This window comes from Cygnus atratus, chromosome Z (assembly GCF_013377495.2).
Source record: "Cygnus atratus isolate AKBS03 ecotype Queensland, Australia chromosome Z, CAtr_DNAZoo_HiC_assembly, whole genome shotgun sequence".
NCBI classification, from domain to species: domain Eukaryota; kingdom Metazoa; phylum Chordata; class Aves; order Anseriformes; family Anatidae; genus Cygnus; species Cygnus atratus.
This window is the reverse complement of record NC_066396.1, coordinates 73,264,156-73,283,893: the sequence shown is the minus strand read 5'-3', so window position 1 is coordinate 73,283,893 and position 19,738 is coordinate 73,264,156. Positions and strand designations below refer to the sequence as shown.

At 40.8% G+C, this 19,738-nt stretch overlaps 1 protein-coding gene across 6 annotated transcripts in view; it reads right to left on the bottom strand.

Annotated features, from left to right (window-relative positions):
- LPAR1 (lysophosphatidic acid receptor 1) overlaps positions 1-19,738 on the bottom strand; it is a 69,751-nt gene that overhangs the window by 36,123 nt on the left and 13,890 nt on the right. For 2 of the 6 annotated variants that reach the window (XM_035564557.2, XM_050716421.1), the window contains exons 1-2: positions 14,976-15,082; positions 10,546-10,714 (exon numbers count right to left, since the gene is read on the bottom strand). In XM_035564557.2, the coding sequence (XP_035420450.1) occupies positions 10,546-10,605 (60 nt within the window). In that variant the 5' untranslated portion in view covers positions 10,606-10,714; positions 14,976-15,082. Of the gene's footprint in view, positions 1-10,545; positions 10,715-11,729; positions 11,888-14,975; positions 15,083-15,490; positions 15,555-19,738 lie in introns of those variants that run through there. The other 4 variants (XM_035564556.2, XM_035564560.2, XM_035564558.2 and 1 more) reach the window with 3 other exon arrangements.

Sequence of the window (19,738 nt, the reverse complement as noted above, 5' to 3'; positions counted from 1 at the left end):
TTTAAAAAAAAAAAAAAACGTTTTAGACAGGTCCGGCCATTCTGAGGAAATGCTACAGCTAACACAGCCTTCACTTTGAAACCAAACATGTACACAATTGGGAAACAGAAATAGTAATTGGACTCAAGTGAAAATAGTATCTGATAAAGATTTCCTTAGAATTACTACTCAGAGCTATTTCTGCTTGTTTTCATTTGCATCTCTTTGTTGTCACAACTAGGCTAGTTCCAATAAAGCAATGTACAAAACTTCCCACTTGTATCCCAAATGTGCCACATGATAGCTAGATTTGTGTTAAAGAAAAAGGTTTTTCTAAAAATGATTTTACCCCCAACCTAAACATTGATCAGAAACATTTGCAGACCCAGGATAATAAAAAGCCAGAGTAAATACTATTTCTCAGCACACTTACTATAAAACTTTTATTGTTCCTCTAGGATACATCAACTCTTAGGTTAGAAAGCTTTCAGTCTTAATTATTTAAGAATTTAAAGAAGTTCTCATGTAGGATCTCTCCACTGCCTAGAAAAACTGATTTACAAGGGATACTTAATAAAGGGAGACCTAGCTACAAGACATCTGGCTTTAATTCTTTGCTTAAATATTGTGTGGTAATAACAGGTCAACTATAAGAAGCCTTGAGGGAGGGAGGAAGTCATAGGAATGGATTAGTGGACCTTATAAAATCTTGCCAACATCTGCATTAATTATGTGAATGCCCTGTTTTTTGCCCTCTGTAGGAATATCTGGACACAGTCTCAGTTACAAAGGAGGTCACGACTCTAAAATCTAGTGGAAGTTTGTGATCCTGAATAAATTCTATCTTTTTCCATGTATTTACTGATCTAAATGTTTCTTGTAGATGACTGCTGCCCATACTTAACAACTTCTGCTCCCCTGTTGCTCCTGCAGAGAGACAGAAACTACACCTGGCAGAACATATATTTTAATTTCAGAAATTGAAAATGTGGTAGATGTTGCTTTCCTTTTTCTCTTGTGTTGACTTTGTTTTGCATTTGGGGTTAGAATGTGAAATATTCCTCTGATTTTGTAATAGTCTCCCCACACTCCTCATATGAAACCTGAAACGAGATAGGATAACACAAGGCTCATTGTAATATGCACGAAGTGTATTGCATTTGTCTCATTCACAAAGTGACAAGCCAGGCCTAAATGTGTGCAACGCCAATATGAATATGCTAAGTGCTACAGAGCCAGACTTTCTAGGTTTGAAAACAGGGTAGCACCTGAATAATCCCAGATGAACAGAATGAGGCTCACTAGTTTCTTTTCTTTTGAATACATAAGAACAAAAGACTCTGGTCATGTAAAGGATTTTGAAAGACGTTTTGTGCTCAGGGCATGCTAATCTAAAACCTGGAATCCTCCTTTAAGAGCAATCTTTTCAATCCCAGGGGAAAGAAGAGTTTTTCAGGGCCTCGATCATGCAGGTGTTTGCTCTTGAGAGTTAAATTGGGAATTGATTCGTGTTCACCACTGGAGTTTCCAGACACCACAATAAATGGGTCCATTAGCACAGTAATAAGGAACAGGTCGCTAACAAAGGTTCAAATAGGGGACTTCCAGATGATGGACTTTCTCGGATGCCAGCAGATATCCACAGGAAGGTTCTGACCTCACGGGTCACAAACATACAGAGATCCCAAAACATCACATTTACCCATGATGCTGCTGTCTGGCTGCAGAGGCTTGAGCAAGAGGAAAATAAAATGTACCTCCGAGTACTGAAAGTGTTAACATACCATAATGACACACACAAGCAGGCAGACCCAGCCCCTCTCCTGCCCCTGAAGGAAAAGGGGCAGGGAAGTTTATATTTTAATTTCCTGAAGTTTCACTCAGTGTGTTTCATTGCATGGGTGAGCCAGATGTGCAGTGCCCTGAGATTTACCTCATCCATTTCATAGATCTCAACAGAAGTTTAAAACAAACTGAGCCACAAATTGCCCATGCTAACTAAATCTCCAGGACATGTCTGCGCAGAAAAAAACAGACAACATCTGAATTACAAATCAACAAGACACATAAAGGAAAATTGAACTAACTTGCTTTTAAATTAAAAAAAAATTGAAATAACTGGCTGAAATCAAAGCCTCCTCTAACCATATGAAGTTGATTTAATACCCAGGCCAAAGAACAAGAAAATCCTGAGTATATGGGGTTAAAATCTCTCAAAAACATGAGACCTAGGCACAACCCCAACCCAGTGCACACAGACTGGGAAATTGAGCACCAGGACTTCATAAAGAAAACTCACTCTGGTATTACAGCCAACACCTTTTCATCCTGCAGTGAGAATGTCACCTTGGCAGTGGCCTCTCCAGCCACTCTCTGCTACACGTGTCTCCTTGTCTGCTCTGCTGTGGTGGTACTGGACCATGCCACTGGGGTGGCAATGAGGAGGCTGGGCACAAGAGTGACTTTCTCTCCAGTGATTTGTGCCTGATTCATCCTGCTGCTGACCCAGCCTCTCCAGCACGGCTGAAAGAGTGGGGTGAGGAATTGGGCCAAGGCACAGAGAGGCCTTGCACATGGGGTTATTCTTGGGTGAGCAGCCCATTACTACCTTATCCTCCTGGGAGAAAGACTGGAGTGGAGAAGGCAGGGGGTGCCTGGAACAGAAAGGTGAGAGGGGAGCTCTGGATCCTACCACCTCAGTGCATGAATGGCAAATGATCACTATATGAACTCCACTGCAATCTGAGAATTTGCAGAGTTCCTTAGTTCACCTAGCCCCCCCACCTCCCCCCAGAAAAACACAACAAAAGACCCCCCACCAAGACATGTGTGCATTTATTTCTTGCTGAGAGAAATAGAGATGAACAGTCTTAGCATACTAAGGTCTGACTTTTATAGAGCCTTTAAAACTTGGAAGCCACAACAATGTTTCCATATCCAAGAAAATGTTTAAAAAGTATTTTAACCCTAAGCCCTCCAAACACAGTCTGTTTCTCTCCTTTTCCCCTTTACTGAATTAACCTTGACATGCTGCTGTTTTCTTACCCAGAAAACGAAGAGGAGATGAAAATCCATTTATTTGGCAAGGAAGCCTGGGAAAGATGACAACTCTGCATGCAACAAAATGCCAAGTAGAAGCCAGAGACCTCAAATTTACAGAAGTCATTCAACTTGCATGCAGTCTCCTTGAAGTTTGCGAGACTCAGAGAAGACTCATCCTACACAGGATGAGATTTTAATTCTTAGGTAGCTACCCTTGGATCCCCAAAATATTATTTATCATTCTCAGTGCTATCCGGAAGTCCAGAAAATATTTCAGAGGAAAGGCAGAATTGGAAACAGTAGGTTAGGACTCCAAAACAGCAATAGGTGGCTTACAGCTCTACATTTAGTACAGCAGTGAATGGAAAAGCAATAGCACTGCTTTGAATTTAGCTAAATACTCTGAAATTTACCAACATACCAGGAAGGCTTGAGCTGGAAGACTTGGGGAAACTGCCAATTTCAAAATCCTCAAAAAGGGTATCAATTAAGAATATCTTTAAAATAAGCATAAGAGAGTAAGTATAGGAATAATTGATTCAATATGTAAATAATTTCTCAAGCTGCAATTGCAAAATCTTGGTCTTTATAGAAGTAAAGTTGTAACAGATGAGAAAAAAATCCAATTTGCAACAAAAAATTCTCCACTATCTAATGAAAAGCATAAACTATTGTTCAGACTATGGGATGCAAAGGAAATAAGAGGTTCAAAAATAAAGGGGGAAAGGATGGTGGTTTTTACTTTAAAAATAGAAGTTGATAGGTATCATTTACCCAAAATGTTAAGTCCAAAATCAAGAAAGTGTTCAGACAAGGGTGCTGATTCATCAAGCCTTATATCTACTATACCTTATGCAATTATTTAAGTCTGAAAAACAAAAGTATAAAACACTATCACCAAGATCCAATAGCTCTTCACATACCCTTTGCAGAACTGCATCTTCCAAAGCAACTGTTTGACAGATTTAAATAAAAACTTGCATGTTAGATTTAGTAAGCCATCTCAATTTCACTAGAGTAATTTTTCATTTCTCACAGCTGAAAAGAGGGGAGAAATGAATCCCTTTGCAAGGGGATTTCTTTAATTCTGCTATGACAAGAAAAAAAATACTTATAGACCTTGTGGCAACATCTCAAGAATGCTTTTGTAGTAGACTATATTGCTGAGTTTCAGACCTAAGAAATGTCCAAGCTAGCAAAAATCAAACTGAGAAGCCCTGAGTTATCCAAGAGCTTCTACTTAAAAAGAGTAACCTAACACATCTAGGCCCTCAGGGTACCAAAGAGACCCAGCCACCAGCAACACTGGAAAAAGAAGCAGTTTGACTGCTGGAAGGTATAATTCACAAGTGACACAGATCCTGCTGGAAGCCGTGATTACAACCTCCACTGATTGACTATAAAACCAAAGAGGGTGTTGACCTTCCTTAGTGCTTATTCACTATCCACTACTACAAAAGCAAGTTCAAAAATAGCTTCCGTGGGCTAAAAAAAACAGAACGGGCAAGAGCAGGAAGTCCAGCAAAGGATAAAAATGCCTTTCTTTTGGAACATAACTAGTAGGTCTGAAATACTTAGATGCAACCCTACAACTTTTCAGGATAGATAAATCAGGGATCATGCAACGCACAGACTGAATTCTCACTGGTGAAGAGCAGTGATGGTCAGGAGCACACCAAGCTGGTCCAGCAGGTCTCCAGGTAGCTGTCTGGTTTCACGCTCTTGCATTTTCTAGTGCTACAGGAAAGAAGCATGCACATGCAAACAAAATCCCTTTCACTGCAGAATTCTGCGTAAGAAGATTTAGAAAATCAAAAGGTAGAAGGATTGTAAAAAAATACCCAGTGGAAGACAGAGTGAAGACCTCCATACAACAGCCTACCAAACAACTCAGACACTTTTTTATCATTGCTTCTTTTCCACAGACCCATCATTTTCAAATGAGCTGCATCCCTCACAAGTTCTACCTACATGTTCTGATGAATATTTTCCAATACAGTAGGAAATGAAGACCACCTGAATCAGGGTATAATTCCACATTATCATATTCCCCCTTCCCCTGCAAGGCTGGCTTGAGCACTTTGATTACCGAAGACTTGTTCCCAAACTAGTCAGCACTTCTCTGCCGCCCCAACACTGACTTCCAAACCCCTCTCAAAAGAGAGGCCACCACTGCAACACGTTAAGTATTGCAATACACTAATTTACTTTGCAACTATGAGAGACATGACTGTGCATATCTTCTGGGTTGTTGAGCCTGAATATCCCATACAGACTACCTAATGGGTTTTTGCAAAACTCTTTGAGTTTCATTTTCTTCTGGAAGAGCTTTCATGACAAGCTGGGCTTCCCAACCGCCCCTTCCTCCTTGCAGAGGGAGCTCAGACAAGGCCTAGTATAGGCCCAGCACTTCCTGGCACTGTGAGAAACTCAATAAAGTAATTATATTCTATCAATTTACCAGAATATGCTGCTTCTCACACCTTCAAAAAATGTCTGTGTCATGATAAGCCACATGTCATGTCTTCAATAAGCCACCCGGTTCACTCCCCGTAGGCCTACCTGCCCTACCCTCCCAGCCTTACCCTTGCCCTCCACCTGAACACCATGGCACATATCCAACCTGCTCTCGTGTTCCTGCAGGCTGCTCTGCAGGTTGAGTGCAGCTCAGGACAGCCCTACCCAGCCCTGGGAAGAGCTTTTTTTTGAGGGAGATACAGCACACAGTCCCCTCTTTGTGTTGCTTTAGAAGCCTCCACACTGGAAGAAAACAGGGGTTCCAAAAAAAGACAAAACAACAAACAACCATTGACAAAAAAAACAACAAACATCAGAAGAAAATAATACATAAAACAAACAAAAAACACAACCAACCAAACAAAACAAGCCTCCACAAAACCCACACCTCAAACATCCCAAGTGTGTTTCCATGCATAAAGAAATGCAACAAGCATCCTTCGGGCCCAGTCTGTTGCTCTGTGAGCCAAGCTGGGGATTAGTTCTTGGCTCCAGCAGCTGAAAGACTGGTCTTTTATGCTGAAAAAATGCTGCAGGCTAGTGGGGCTACTTCCATTTCCAGGGCACACCTTCCATCACTCCTCACAGAGCAAACCAGCAAAGCAAGCACTTGGGAGAGTTGAGCCTTCAAGCAAATGCCTATTCAAAATTATGTTAATGAGCAGAGCACATTTAATTGTGGGCTGGAAACTAAGATTTCAAAATGGAAAGAAGGCTGTCCTGTGTTTACCACTGCAAATACATCTTTTTCTTGAAATATACATCAGATAGTTTTGGTTTTGTTTGATTTGATGCACTCTTTTGTGAAATGTATTAACAGAATACAGAAAAATCTTTCTCTCTCAGGGTTCTGACAACAACGATAGGGTTCCCTGTCATTAGCTTGTCTGTACAATACTAAACAGCTGCCTATAAGGCAATGCCAGTCTGTTTTGAACAAATTGAAGGTATATTTTGAACACCTGATAATTTCATCTATTATCATTACAAAAAAAAGAAAGGCACATTGGTATTTTAGTTTCCACTGTGGTGTCTGTACCTGGGTAGATACACCTCTAATAACAAACCTTTTGCTTCTTCCTGTTTTTTTTTTTCTTTTTTTTTTTTCCTCTCATTTACTTTATTTATCACCCCAAGAGGTCAGTTTTAATACAGAGGGTACTCTGTTTACTCACTTAGGAAGGGAGAAAAATGCAGTGCCTTTGCCAGCTACAGAAATTTGAGCAGCAAATCCAAGACGTAAAATGTTGGGTTTTACTGGGGAAAGGGGTTCTCCACCATCATTGCAAAGAGGAAAAAGATACCAAACCTGACCATTCTGTGGCAAGGATAGATAGCTTAAATCTCTCCCACTCTAATTTGAACAAAGGGAAGGGAAAATAAAGAAGTATTCAATGGCACTTAGTGGAAGAAGTGGTTTTTAGCTCTGGTAACCACACAGCCATGAAAGGCCACTATAATGGAAAATGCTCCGGGTTTCTCTCTGGAACAGCTGCAAGGCGGTTATTTAAATGTATTCATTTACTTCTAGTATTTGGCTGGTAGGATCCACTGCTGGCAAAAGCAAAGAGAGAATGATGAATTTTTGTTGTTTTCTCGTTTTAAGCATTTCTGAAGCACTGTTGGAAGTCCCTAGCTCATTAAGCAAGTAGAGCTCACACAATTTCTTCAAAGCTTTTACAGAAGAGTTCATCTCATGCCATTCACAAGAAGAGAAGATACTAATCACTCCATAGAGTAAATTGCTCTGTTTAGATCACTACTTGTTATGCTTCCTCTTTGCTAAAAAGAAAGCCCTCTGGGATGCTAAATGTTTCCTACAGACTGCTTTAACTTTCCACTTTACTGCATTATCAGACTAATCAGGTTTCTGTTATCTTTTTGCTTATACACAGCTGAAACATGAAGTTGTCACATCTGCCAAAATCATAGAGAACCTTAAAAATAATAATAAAAAAAAGTTTTGTTATTTTGTTGTTTCTCTCTTTAGGAACAGTATGGCTTGTCTAATTTGAAATGAATAGATTCAGCCTTACAATAAAACCCCATAGCTAAAAAATTCAAGGCATGTTCTGGCAACTTTTCTTTTAATTGACTTCTTTGATACATTGGGAGTGTTGTCGCAGAACCACTTTCTATTCCAGATTCCAGCTATGGTTAGTCAAATGACCCCAAAACTTTACTTATCCTTCACGTTTAAACTTCACCAAGATGCCATGCCTTAAGTCTACTCCCCAGTCCTCATCTCTGGTAACAGGATGCTGGAGGGGAAAAGAAGGTTGGAGCAGAGCTTCTCAGAGGTCAGTGTGTAGGGAGGATATCAAGAGACACTACTGTGGAAAACACCCTTTCTTCAGTAGAAGGTTGTAGAGATGCATCTGAACCTGTTCCTATGTTGACACACTACCAATACTTAAAGTAGTAATAGCAATGCCACACCTCGTACCAAGAAGCTACTTTCAAAAACCCTCTTGTTACCTCACTCAGAAAACGAATCTCAGGAAAAATACCAATAGCAATTAAATTAGCAGAAAATTCCCCAGTGTGGTGCCACCACAAGCATCTGTAGGATCAAACCTAAGCAAAATACTGCCAGACTGTGCTTCAGGCTGCGAAAATGTGCTGCTGAGGTCTCTGCTTGTCCCTATGCGGTTAAAGGGCTGATGATAGGCAGAGTAATATTTGTTACTGAGATCTATATACATACACGCATATAAATGCACGGGTGTATAAAATAGGTAATACTTATTTATAATACTAAACTGACCAAATGAAAGGAAAACAACTGTCCTGATAATGCTTAAAAAAAAAGACTAACGAAACATTTTTTTTTTTAATGTGATGTCATCTAGCTCATGCAGAAAGCACGCAAAACTACTTCCAAGGCTTTTTTTTTTTTTTTAAATATCCTTAAAACATTAGCCTCTAAATGTCTTCTGCAGCACACTGTGGTATCTGCTCAGTTTTAAAGGCAAAATAATGTGCTGCAGAAAAGAACCGTATTGTAATTAATACATTTTTCTAAACTATAATCAAAATTCATAGTAATGTGAACACAAATGCTAAAGGCAAGGCCCTTCCCTGTGAAACTGCTTTACTACAGTACTTGCACTCAGTAATCATCCTCTTTAGATGTATTTCACTACATCCTTTTCTGTTAAAGAGCCATTCCTTACCATCAGAAAGATAAATGTCTCCAGGCTGGTTGTTTGGAGCCATTACTCCCCTACATAGGACTGAAGCCCTGTATCAACCATCACATCCAGGATGGTTTACTGAAATCTGTGCGGAATTCATGCATGCACAAAAGTCTGCCCATGTGGATATCATCTGTGAAACTGGAGTCTGTTTTTACGAAATGAGGTTGAGAGAATGATATTTTGCATCCCACACTGAGATATCAGACTTTTCTTTGTTTCCTGTTGCCATTTCTTTTCTGTTCCCAAATCAAACCTCACGGAAGCACGGCCTCCGTAGCCAAGGCGGGGAGGGAGAGCCATCTGTGTTACCAGTCAATGACTGATATCCTCTGCTTTTCTCTAGTCTTTGGTCTAGTGATCCAAGTCCCATGCAAGATTTGCTCAGCAGAAACTCCTTGCAAACACTGAAAAAGGGTGCATTTATTGTAAATACAACAGAATAGTGACCATGCGTATTAGAAAGACATTTTCACATCAGGTCCTTTACAAGTGGTAGCTTTTCTCCCACTCATTCTTGCACCACAGTTGACCGTATTTTCCCTTCAAGAAAACATTTATCCTGAACAGCAATCCCTAAACAGTTACACACATTTCTTATACACAAAGAAGCCTTTCTTCAAAGTGGGAACCCACAGAGACAGTGGTGCAAGTGTCTTTCAGAGCACCAAGGAGATGGCCTGGGGAAGCCTTTCTCCAGAAAGGGAGAAGAGTCCATCAGCAGCCTTGCACCCCAGGACACAGGCATACCTCATCTCCATCCTACTAGGTGTCCTGACCTGCTGTGAAGACACAAAATCCACCTCCATTTGAAACCAGGAGGAAAAGGAGCACAAAGAAGTTTTCCCCAAACAGATTTCGGGTTCAGCTCTGCCACCCTTTAGTGGACAATTTCCTTGTAGCTTCACAGGGTACAGGTATCTCTGTGAACTACTGCACTTCTCAGTGCTCTTTGCTAAGAGCTGCAGTTCTCCTGAGCCAAAGGATTTTTGGCAAAGAAAAAACAAAAAAACCAAAAACCAACAATAACAAACAAGACAAAACAAAGCAAACAAATGAAAAAACCTTCAGATCTCCCATTTTCTGGCAGTATCATCTACCTTAATCAATTGTAGTGCACTGTTCAGTAAGGTACATACCCTTAAAAGCTTTAAGATGTAACAGACTCCTGGGTCTCAGTGAAGTCAAAGCAATTTTGAAAATACTTTCCGAGATGAAATCTTGACTGGTACTAACATCTCCTTTTCTGTTTGTAATATTTATTTCACCAGCAGGCACAAGTACTTGGCGTTCAGTACATGAAGCAGAAGAAATCGCTTCGGTATTTATAAATATCGTGGCTTAAACATACACTTTGATTCATGAAAGGAAGGTTAGTGTGTTAGTAATTGGAAGTATATGATTAATTTTATTGCTGCTTTTGGCTTAAAACCTTAGCTTTCCTGATAAGAGCACTGAACCTGAAATTTTCTGTAGTACTATTCGAACTGAACCCCAACACGACCTTCTTCTCCTTTGTATTCATTACGCACGTTAAAATCAAACCATACTGCAGGGACCACCTACGTGGAAACAATAAAGATCATAATATGCCATATATTTTCTTCTACAAATAGTATTATAACACAGCAATGTCATGCCTCAAAGTATAACAACATTCTTAGCAAATGATGAGTGTCTTCAATACAACGTTTCAGGGAAAATTCCCTCGATGACTCAGAATTGAGACTGGAAAAAACCTAGGATTTGATGAAGAAATAAAGAGGTTCAGTCAGTTCAGCTGTCAGAGTTTCAACTGCGATCTCCTCACCTCAATCACTTCAGGTTGCGACATCATGGAGGATGGCACCAAATTGGTGGGGATATCCATTTTAGCTCAAAATGTCCCTGTTGTCCTTGCACCCCTCCTCTGCACCCGCGAACTTTCGGTAGGAATACGGAGATGCTTCCTCAGATCCTAGTCATGCTGGCATTTATTCCTGGCAGGAAGGAAAAAAAAATGTTGAGAATAACAAGAAAACTGGGTATGCAGTCAACACATGAGCCCCTCAGCTGCTGCAAAACTAGCCTGGCAGTTTACACCACCCAACCCGCTTACAATGGACTTGCAGAAGTTTCAAAGGGCACCGTGTAATGTGGTCCAGAACAGCAAAACTATTCACTCAGCCACACAAACTGGAATTCACAGGAACTGAACGCTGCGAGAAGGCCATGCAGACATTTCCAAATAACGATGGTCACTTGCAGAGTTCTAGAATCGCATTAACATTTTTTCCCCAGTGAAAGAAACAACAGAGAAACCTCACGGAACAGTATGCATACAACTACTCGCTGGAATTTAGGATACATTTATTTTCTCAGTTGGTGTTTTTTTACATTTTAGTGAGCACACTACTTTTCTTCTCTGTTAACAAAAGTAACATAGACATTGTGATGAACTTACGTTATCCTAGATGTATTTTAACCTTTTTTTTTTTTTTTGCCAGATACATACAGTAGGTGAACATAGTGAACTGCTGATCAGATGATACAACAGAATGGAGCCGTTTCCTTAACTATCATGATTATCAAGATTTGACCAGCTTCAGCATATGCTTCTATTCTTATGCACAAATAAAAGCAAACAAATGGGTAGAAAACTGTAAATGGCCAAGAAATCAAGTCTGTTTAAAAATTCCAGACTGATGCCACTGCAGTTATTAATTTCTTTTCCACAATCAGGTCAGACATATATATAACATGACCCACAAAATAGCTACCACAGAAGGGATTTTGGACAAATTCCTATTGCTCACAGTATCTACCACTTCCTACTCTGTAAGTCACGGTGGAAAACCTCTCCCGCAAATTGTATTCAGCATCCAACAAATACACTAAAAATGATCCCTTACCTAACCAGTATTTCTCAAACGGAGACCATGGTGCAAGCACACAGACAACACTACCACTGCTCCCAGACTTTGGTTCCTTTTTTCAAAGCCAGCCCTTACTTACCCAGCCAAGAAAGGATGGCTAAGTTGCACTCCACATGCTTTTCTGAGTCAGTATTTTCTTTTTGTGTGTCTCTGTCTGTGTGTGTGTTCTGTTCGTTTAAACTCAGCCTTCGCACACCACTGTGGAAATTATTCCTCCTTCTTAAAAAGCATCATCTTTAAATGCCTGCTCCACATTTCAGCACACCCCAGCCTGCCTTACGTCACATGTAGCTGACTGGCTCATCTTCCAAGCTCTAGGATCATTTTTTCCATCTTTATATAGCTTTCCAGTGACCCCTATTCTTTCCTATTAATTTCTTGCTAGTAACCTTTCATTCTTTCCACTCCTTGCTCCAAAGTTTTACTACTATGCTCATGTAGAGGACAGAAAATGGAGATTTAGCATTTCTCCAAGAAAACATTCATTGGAAATCAAAGAGCCAAGCTGCAGATCCTTCCTATTTCCTTTTCAAAACAAACTTCAGTCTATCTTCTGAAATTCACTAATTTTTCCACTGTGCATGACAGATGAAGGAAACATTAACATACTGTCAACTTGAAACTACTGCTTTCTTGATTCAGAGATGATTTGCTGTTTGACCAAGACCGTGACTTCCAGTAAAACTCCATCAAGAGCCTTAAGATCCTCAGCTGGTAGATATTCTCACTGTCTTGTGAGCTGTCACAAAAGTAACTTAAATAACAACTCATCAGACCTTAGTTTCTGTCCTTCTCAAAACACGCTGAAGCGCAGCAATGACACTGCACGTACCTTACATCATTGTTAGTTTCTGTTTAAATTTATTCTACTCTCTTACTCCTGAAATGCGGCTGCGGTTGCATAATGAAGAGAAGAAATATATTACAGATGAAGCAGACTTTAGGGAGGACTATTTTAGACCAAAACTAGATGTATGCTCAGAATCGTGTTTGCCACATATAAAAAGCAGAGAAAATTATGATTTTTTTTTTTTACTAGGGATCATCACACACCAGAAGAGAAAAACTGACAAAAAAAATGTCATGAATCTGTTCACCCTTTTTCTAGCTCTGTGTACTTCTGGTAGTACACCAAGGATAGAATAAGCCTAATCTTGTAGCAGGCAATGAGTACTTTAACACAGATGAGAGAATATTTCTGTAGTCATTTTTCACCATCTCACCAATAAACAGAAATAACAGGATTGGTTAAAAAATACCTAGGCATATGAACATTTCTTGTTTCCCCTTCTGCACCTCCCCACATTTTCATTGCTTGTGCTGCACCAATCCCTCAATTTGTGCAGGGAAAAGGAGGACTCTTCTGCATACACCTTGCAAGGCAAAAGGCATCTCCAACTGGTGCAATAATATAAAATAAAAAAGCAGGATGCAAAAGACAAAAAACAAAACAAAAAAAACAGGGTTCACCCATGATATCTTGAATGCCATACATGCCACTAAACCAATACCCTGCTGCTTCTCTGGCTGAAATTCCAGGGCTAAGGCACCTGGAGCTCTGCCCACCCAACAGAAGTCATGCATGGGTAGGAGTGCACAGATGGAAGGGGACAAGGATGCACAAGATGGGGCCACTGCTGCTTTTGTGCCGTACCAAAGCTATTCAACGTCCTGAGCACAACCTGAGTGGTGATGACGACTTTCTGCTAAATGGTTAGGCTCCTAAATTCACCCCAGCTGTAAGTGAGTTGGGCTGTACAAAAGGACTCTTCCCCCTGCTCCCATCCCACCCTGTCTCCTTCAGCAGTAACAAAATGCAGAGGGGATAGAGCTTTCAGGGAGGTGCAAAAACAGGCTGCCTTCTTTCAGGCAAACAAAGGTGGCAGCTAACTTAATACCCGTGTGAGTTCAGGGTGGAGCCCTGAGTTTTTCAAGAACTGCAAATAAAAGCAATAGGATCTCGTAACGAATTTCACTAAGGGGCATTATGGCAGAAAATGTAATCTCTATTAAACAGGAAGCCTGCAACACAAAAGCACAGGAGTGGCTCCTTATGAGATTTGATGACTTAGTGCCTACAATACACTGAACAAAAGTCCCCAGATCTGCAAACAGATTCCCACATATCACTCCCAAACATAAGAATTGCAGGTGTCACTTGTGAACGCCACTCCACTGAGTCTTCTCTTGATATAAGTTGCATCTCTACTGAGTGCCATCTACAGAACTACCAAAAGAAAAATGGGAAAAGACATTGGATCCATATTTAAAATCAGTAAAATGAAGATTATAGACTTTCTTTTCCTTTGTGAAAGTGATTCATCTTCAAAAAATGAAATTTCACCATAAACTACAACACTTGGAAAGTCATTTATGGTAACACACTGTGTTTTTAGGTAACTTGAGATAAATCAGCTGACACTTGACAGAGTGGCACGTGTCTAACATGAAGACCGGGAGTGCACTCTCACCAAATGAAATGCTGCTCTCAAACACATCATAATTAAGCATCATAATTTCTGGACCAGCTGTCCGATACCACAGAAAAGAGGAACAATGCGGTTTTGGCGTTACTTTGAGTAGTTAGGAGAAATGCAATAATGCATCACAGAAACGTAGTCTTGATGGAACCACTTCTAAAACACACATTACAATGACAGAAGTAATGAACACCCCCCCACACCTCCCCCCGCACACACGATTTCTTGTATAGCACACACATATCTGTGATTTAGAGTGACACAATGGTAGCAACAAATTCTGAATCATTACATATGTCACTTGGACTACAAATGCACACAGTGCCTCTGCTAGAATAAGGCGCTGGGACTGGAAGGCAAACTGGATTTTCAGAATTTGTGTTCGTTTCCCGTGCAGATCGTATCAGTTTTTCTGCACTGTTGTTGTTTTTCAGCTTAGGTTTTCTGTATTCCTATCACAGCATCCTTTGGTACCACTGCTTCTCTCTACAGATGTCAAGTTTCTGGATTAGATGACTCAGAAGACACTGGTTTAGTATGAACTTCAAGCTATTTGGCTCAGCTAAAGAAGGCTACCCTCCCTGTCCACCTCTAGCGAATAAAAGCCTAACTTGCAGTTACAAAGAGGACAATTTTAAGTACTAATTGACCCCAGATGGCTAGGACCAATAAGCCTGTCAAGGAAAATAGAACAACAACAATCACACAACATTTAGAAAGGCAAGAAAATTAGAAAATGATCTGACACAGGGCTTCCACTTCCAGATGTCACTCCAGAGACATTCCAAATTTCATATGGCATCCTAAGCCTTGCCATCCAAGAGCCATCATCTGGCATCACTCACCTCCAGCAGCCTCCTTTGCCAAACAACTGCTGCTTGTAAGCTTGAGCTTGTTCAACACACAAATGAAAGCATGACCCTGCCACGGCAGCCTTACAAGGCAAAAAGACAAGGAAGTGTGGTCGATGGAAGGGCTGTAACCATGACTCAGCCTAGCTGCTGCCTCATTTCTCCACTTGTTAGAGTGATGGAGATAGCATGGCCCACCTCTGGGAGGGGGCAAGTTGTGCTGCTCCCTGCATCCTGCATGGGTTTTGCACCCGAAAGGATGGCCCACAGCTTCACTCAGTGCTCCTGCACCAAAAGGTCTGGGTTTGTATTAGCACACTGAATACTTCTTCATTGCTCATTTTAGCTTATGAAGCCTGTGATTCCTGCCTCTCATTCAGATAGGAGGTCTGGTGGTAAGATGACTCTTCCAGCCTTTTGTCTTTTAGTTTAAAAAATCTGGTTTTCTCTTAAAAAAAAAAAAAAAAAAGAGGGGAGATTTTACAACACAAACATGAATTTTCAGTTACCTGCTATGGAGGTGTTTCCTCTTCAGTAACCTCACCCAGTTAATAGAAGAACAACTATGGATACACTGTCTAGCACATAAAACAAAAATGAAAGGCAGAAAGTTGGTTTCAATTTCGTGCTGCTAAGAAAGGAGAAGAGACCTTACTCTATTCTTTCTTCCTTTAATACAGTGACTGCTAGGAGCTATTGCAAAAATGTTGGTTTTCTTTTGCACATTGCAGAGCATTAGATCCCCTTCCTAACATGGAGATATCACCTGTTTTGAGTCCTTATATTACTTTAGGTAAAGCCTTCATTGCATATGACACTCAGATCTTGAATAGTAATGTACACATTTGTTTACATAAATACAATTCACTCGCTTAAAACTATTTAGAAAAAAAAATATTTCACAGTAACTCTTCAAACTTCTTTTGACATACACTTTAAAGCAGTAACAAAAAATCTGAAAAGCCACAGGATATACAAATATGATTTCATAACTGAGCAGAGGTACCAGCAGCTGTGAAATGATGGTCTCAGCAGACTGGCACAGGGCAATTCATACCACAGAAATGCAGATAAGAAGTTCTTGGTCTCCGTGAAATTCTTGTAGCATGCTCCGAAGTCTGCTGTCAGCACTGACTTCACCAAAGCACTGAGTTTCTGCAAGCCTTTGCATACTGCACTGCTTTTTTTTTTTTTTTTCTTTTTTACACATTTACCAGTTCTCTACTGGATAGAAAAAAGGAGGAAAAGCCGTGTGCCAGCTCCCTGTCCTCTCACCTCAGGACTTTCCTCCTCCTTTCCACATGGCATGCCTTGTGTGGCGTGTCAGGAAAAGTCTGTCTGGTTCTGTGTCAGGGACCAGACCTCTGAATCCCACAGTGAGTTCAGCACACAGTGCGCCACGACAAACACTTTTGCAGAATGATCTGCATAAGAGACATGAAGCTCCACTGAATGACCTGTCAAAGCGTACTGACAAGCTAAATTATTCCAGTGGTTATGATCTCTACGATGAGTATTTCCTCCCACTTCCGCCCTCTCTCTCTGTTTTAGGATGCATTTTGCCTGTAATTGAAGATAACCTGCTGTGCCCTGAGCTAACTCGCTCACTGATTAAAAAACACTGCAGTATGTTAATAGCTATGATTCAGTATTAGGTACAAGAAGCAGAAGATAAAAACAAAAAAGGAGGTAATTTCCTGGCAGATGGCGTGGCACATTGCTGTGTTCTTACCTTAAATCCTTCTGAACAACTGCAACAACTTTGCCTTTTTTTTTTTTCTTTCTACTCAAAGAATCTCTTCCCTTGCAAACACCCCTTCAAGTACCTGATATATCAGAAGAGGGACCTCCCCTTCTCTTCCCTTAAAAGATGTGTCACCATCTTGGAAGCTAGTACAAAAATAACCATACCTTTCAAACCTTGCTGATGTTGTGTGCATCTGAATACACTTTTTGAATACATTTTGCTCCACAGTTTCTGCAGCGTGGTTGACACCAGCCTGGCTCTCTCCAGCAATCAGGATAAAGGCTGCCTTTGCATCCACCACTATAGCAGTAATTATCAGGATAAAGTAATGGCACCAGTTAAGCTGTTTAGTAGCAGTGAATCTGAAATTACACTGCTGGAGTCAGGAATGATTTTGTCAATAAAAGTATGGAAGGCAAATATCTGTTTCTGATGTCATGTGCACAGACTGCATCATAACAATGTCTATTTTTATGCTTATAGGAGGAAAAGTTTGCAACTATTAAGCATGTCTTTAGACCTGATGCCATCAAACAGCATGAGTTACGCCCATGCAACGCCAGCCTCCATGGTCACGGTGGAAAACATTTACACGAACATGCCTCCTCCCAAAGCCCACTCCATTTGCAATGTTGGCACTATGGTCACCTGCTTGGAAACAGCCCGTGCCAGGAAGGTCAGACATTTCTGAGCCTAACTTCACAGTCTAGAAACGTGAATTTAATGAAATTTGCTAATACATGGATAAGTTCAGGCACAATGATGAGAAATCCCTACCTTACAGAAACTGCAAAAAATGAAGAGTAAAACATACATGTCTCTTTCCCACTAGCAAGAGTTCGTATCACAAAAGTTACAACCAGCCCGAAGCTGGTGGCCAAATTTTTCAAATTGAGCAGAAAGACCTATCACAGACTAAAGATGCCAAGAAACCAAGCTACTCATTCAGTCCTGCAGAAAAAAAAAAAAAAAAAATCAAGACACTCACAGGAAACATGATGAGGTTTTCTGCACTATTGTTATGTTATCACATCACATGGGAGGTAAAAGTTGTGTTTTAGACACAGACTACAAGATGCTTGTATAAATAATAACCCCTTTCCCAGAATGCAGCACACACGTTGCCCAAACTGCCACTGGAAATTAATCCATATCCAGGAACATTTTTCCATCAGATCCCTGTCTCTGTGGAGAAATGAATTAGTCATTTCTTTTCACTAATCAATGGTTAATTCACTTTGGCATTAAAGGCCAGTTATTTGCAGACACAGTTTAAGAGATGAAACACTCTCTTTTGCAGGCTGACTGGGTTAATCCAATAGCATTAATTTCTATCCAGGTAATTTCTGCTCTCAGGATATCTGTACCAGTGAAGTAATGCACTGGTTGTGCACAAACATTTCCAGAGCAATTATTAAAAAAAAAAAAAGAAAGATGCATTTCCAACCTGATACAACAAATTAACAACAGGCAATGAATAAAGTGGCTAAATAAAAGGCTGAAAAGGGAGGGGAGGAGTGAGAAAAGGAGTAAGGGAAGGAGATATGTAAAATCAATAATACAGTATTTTACATGCTTCACAGTCATCAACAAATGACTAGTTAGTAATAAGTAACCTGGCAGCTGCAATGCAGTATTGATGTGTTTGGCCCCAAAACCACAGTTGGGCAGCACTAACCCCTCCGTCCTGCTGTCCCCGTTTGGCTATATGGCAGGGCGATGAGGTTTTGCAATAATAGCCATGGAGCTGGTGGCCGCCTCCCAAGGCATGGAGATGTAGGAGCACTACCAGAGCTCCTGCATGCACAGGATGTCCAGTGAGAGCATGTCAAAGAGCCAGCAGCAGGGCAAGCTGACACGGCCTTCTGCAGAAGCACAGAGGGGCAGCAGGAGCCTCCAGCAAGACCTCTGGGCAGCCAGTGCCTGCTACCTGCTGTCCAGCTGCTGGCATGCTTTGTCCCTCCGAGGAGCAGCAGCACCCCAAGGTTAGGTCATGAGAGTGGAGATCCCCTGCTCTGGCTGCTCAGAAACATCCTGCTTTTATCCCGTGCACATCATCTGCTTTCTGGCTCGTCTCAGGCTTTTACAATCTGAGCACTTGTGACATCGGCAGCCAGAAAAGCAGAAGGACAAAAACTTTCACAAGCCCAGACCTAACCCAGCCACTGAACATGTCAAAGCAGATACTGTTTACACTGCTGCTGCTCTGTCTTCAGAACAAAAAACTCCTGAACAGTTGTCCTGGAAGTTATTCAGCATTACAAAGTACCCACAGTATCAGGGATTTTATTATTGCTGTGGTCCGATGTTAGCAATACATCTGTTTCTGTGTTTGCATGATGTCTGCTTTGATTGCACGTTGCATACTTTCTGCATAATACTTGTGCAACCACATCTTAGCCACCAGCAGCATCAACAGCATGATGCTTTTTTACCAGTACGCCACCCCACAGATTGCTTGACCGAGAACAACAACTCTGTCTGGAGCATTTAGCTTCCATGTAAACCAAAATAACAACAAAAAACACCTTGGGAAATTTAATGTCAACTTGCCCATCCATCTGAAAAGCACCTACCAAAAAATTTCAAGTGTAAGAGAACTAACTTAATAAGTCCAAATAAAAATGCAGAAGTCCAAGAGGGTATCACTAAAACATAAAGATGAACCACCTTTTCTACTCTGTCTTTTGCTTTCAGCCAGCTCACACCTGTACACTTCAAAGATTTTTTAAAAGGTGCACCAGGGGACTTTGCAGCTTCCTGCAGCTAGGAAAGACTGACATTTTCTATTGGCTCAGTCTTTCACGTTCAGGAGCACAATACAAATCTTAGCCTTCCTTAGACAGGGAAAAAAGGTGAAGTTTTCAGCAGTAATCCAAGGCTAAAAAGAAAATTATTTCAGCACATGATAAAATTTGCCCTCACATTGGGTAGGAGACTTCTAGAACACAATGATCAACAGAGAACCTCAAAACGATGTCATCTGCACTTGCAGCTCAGCCTGTGCTTT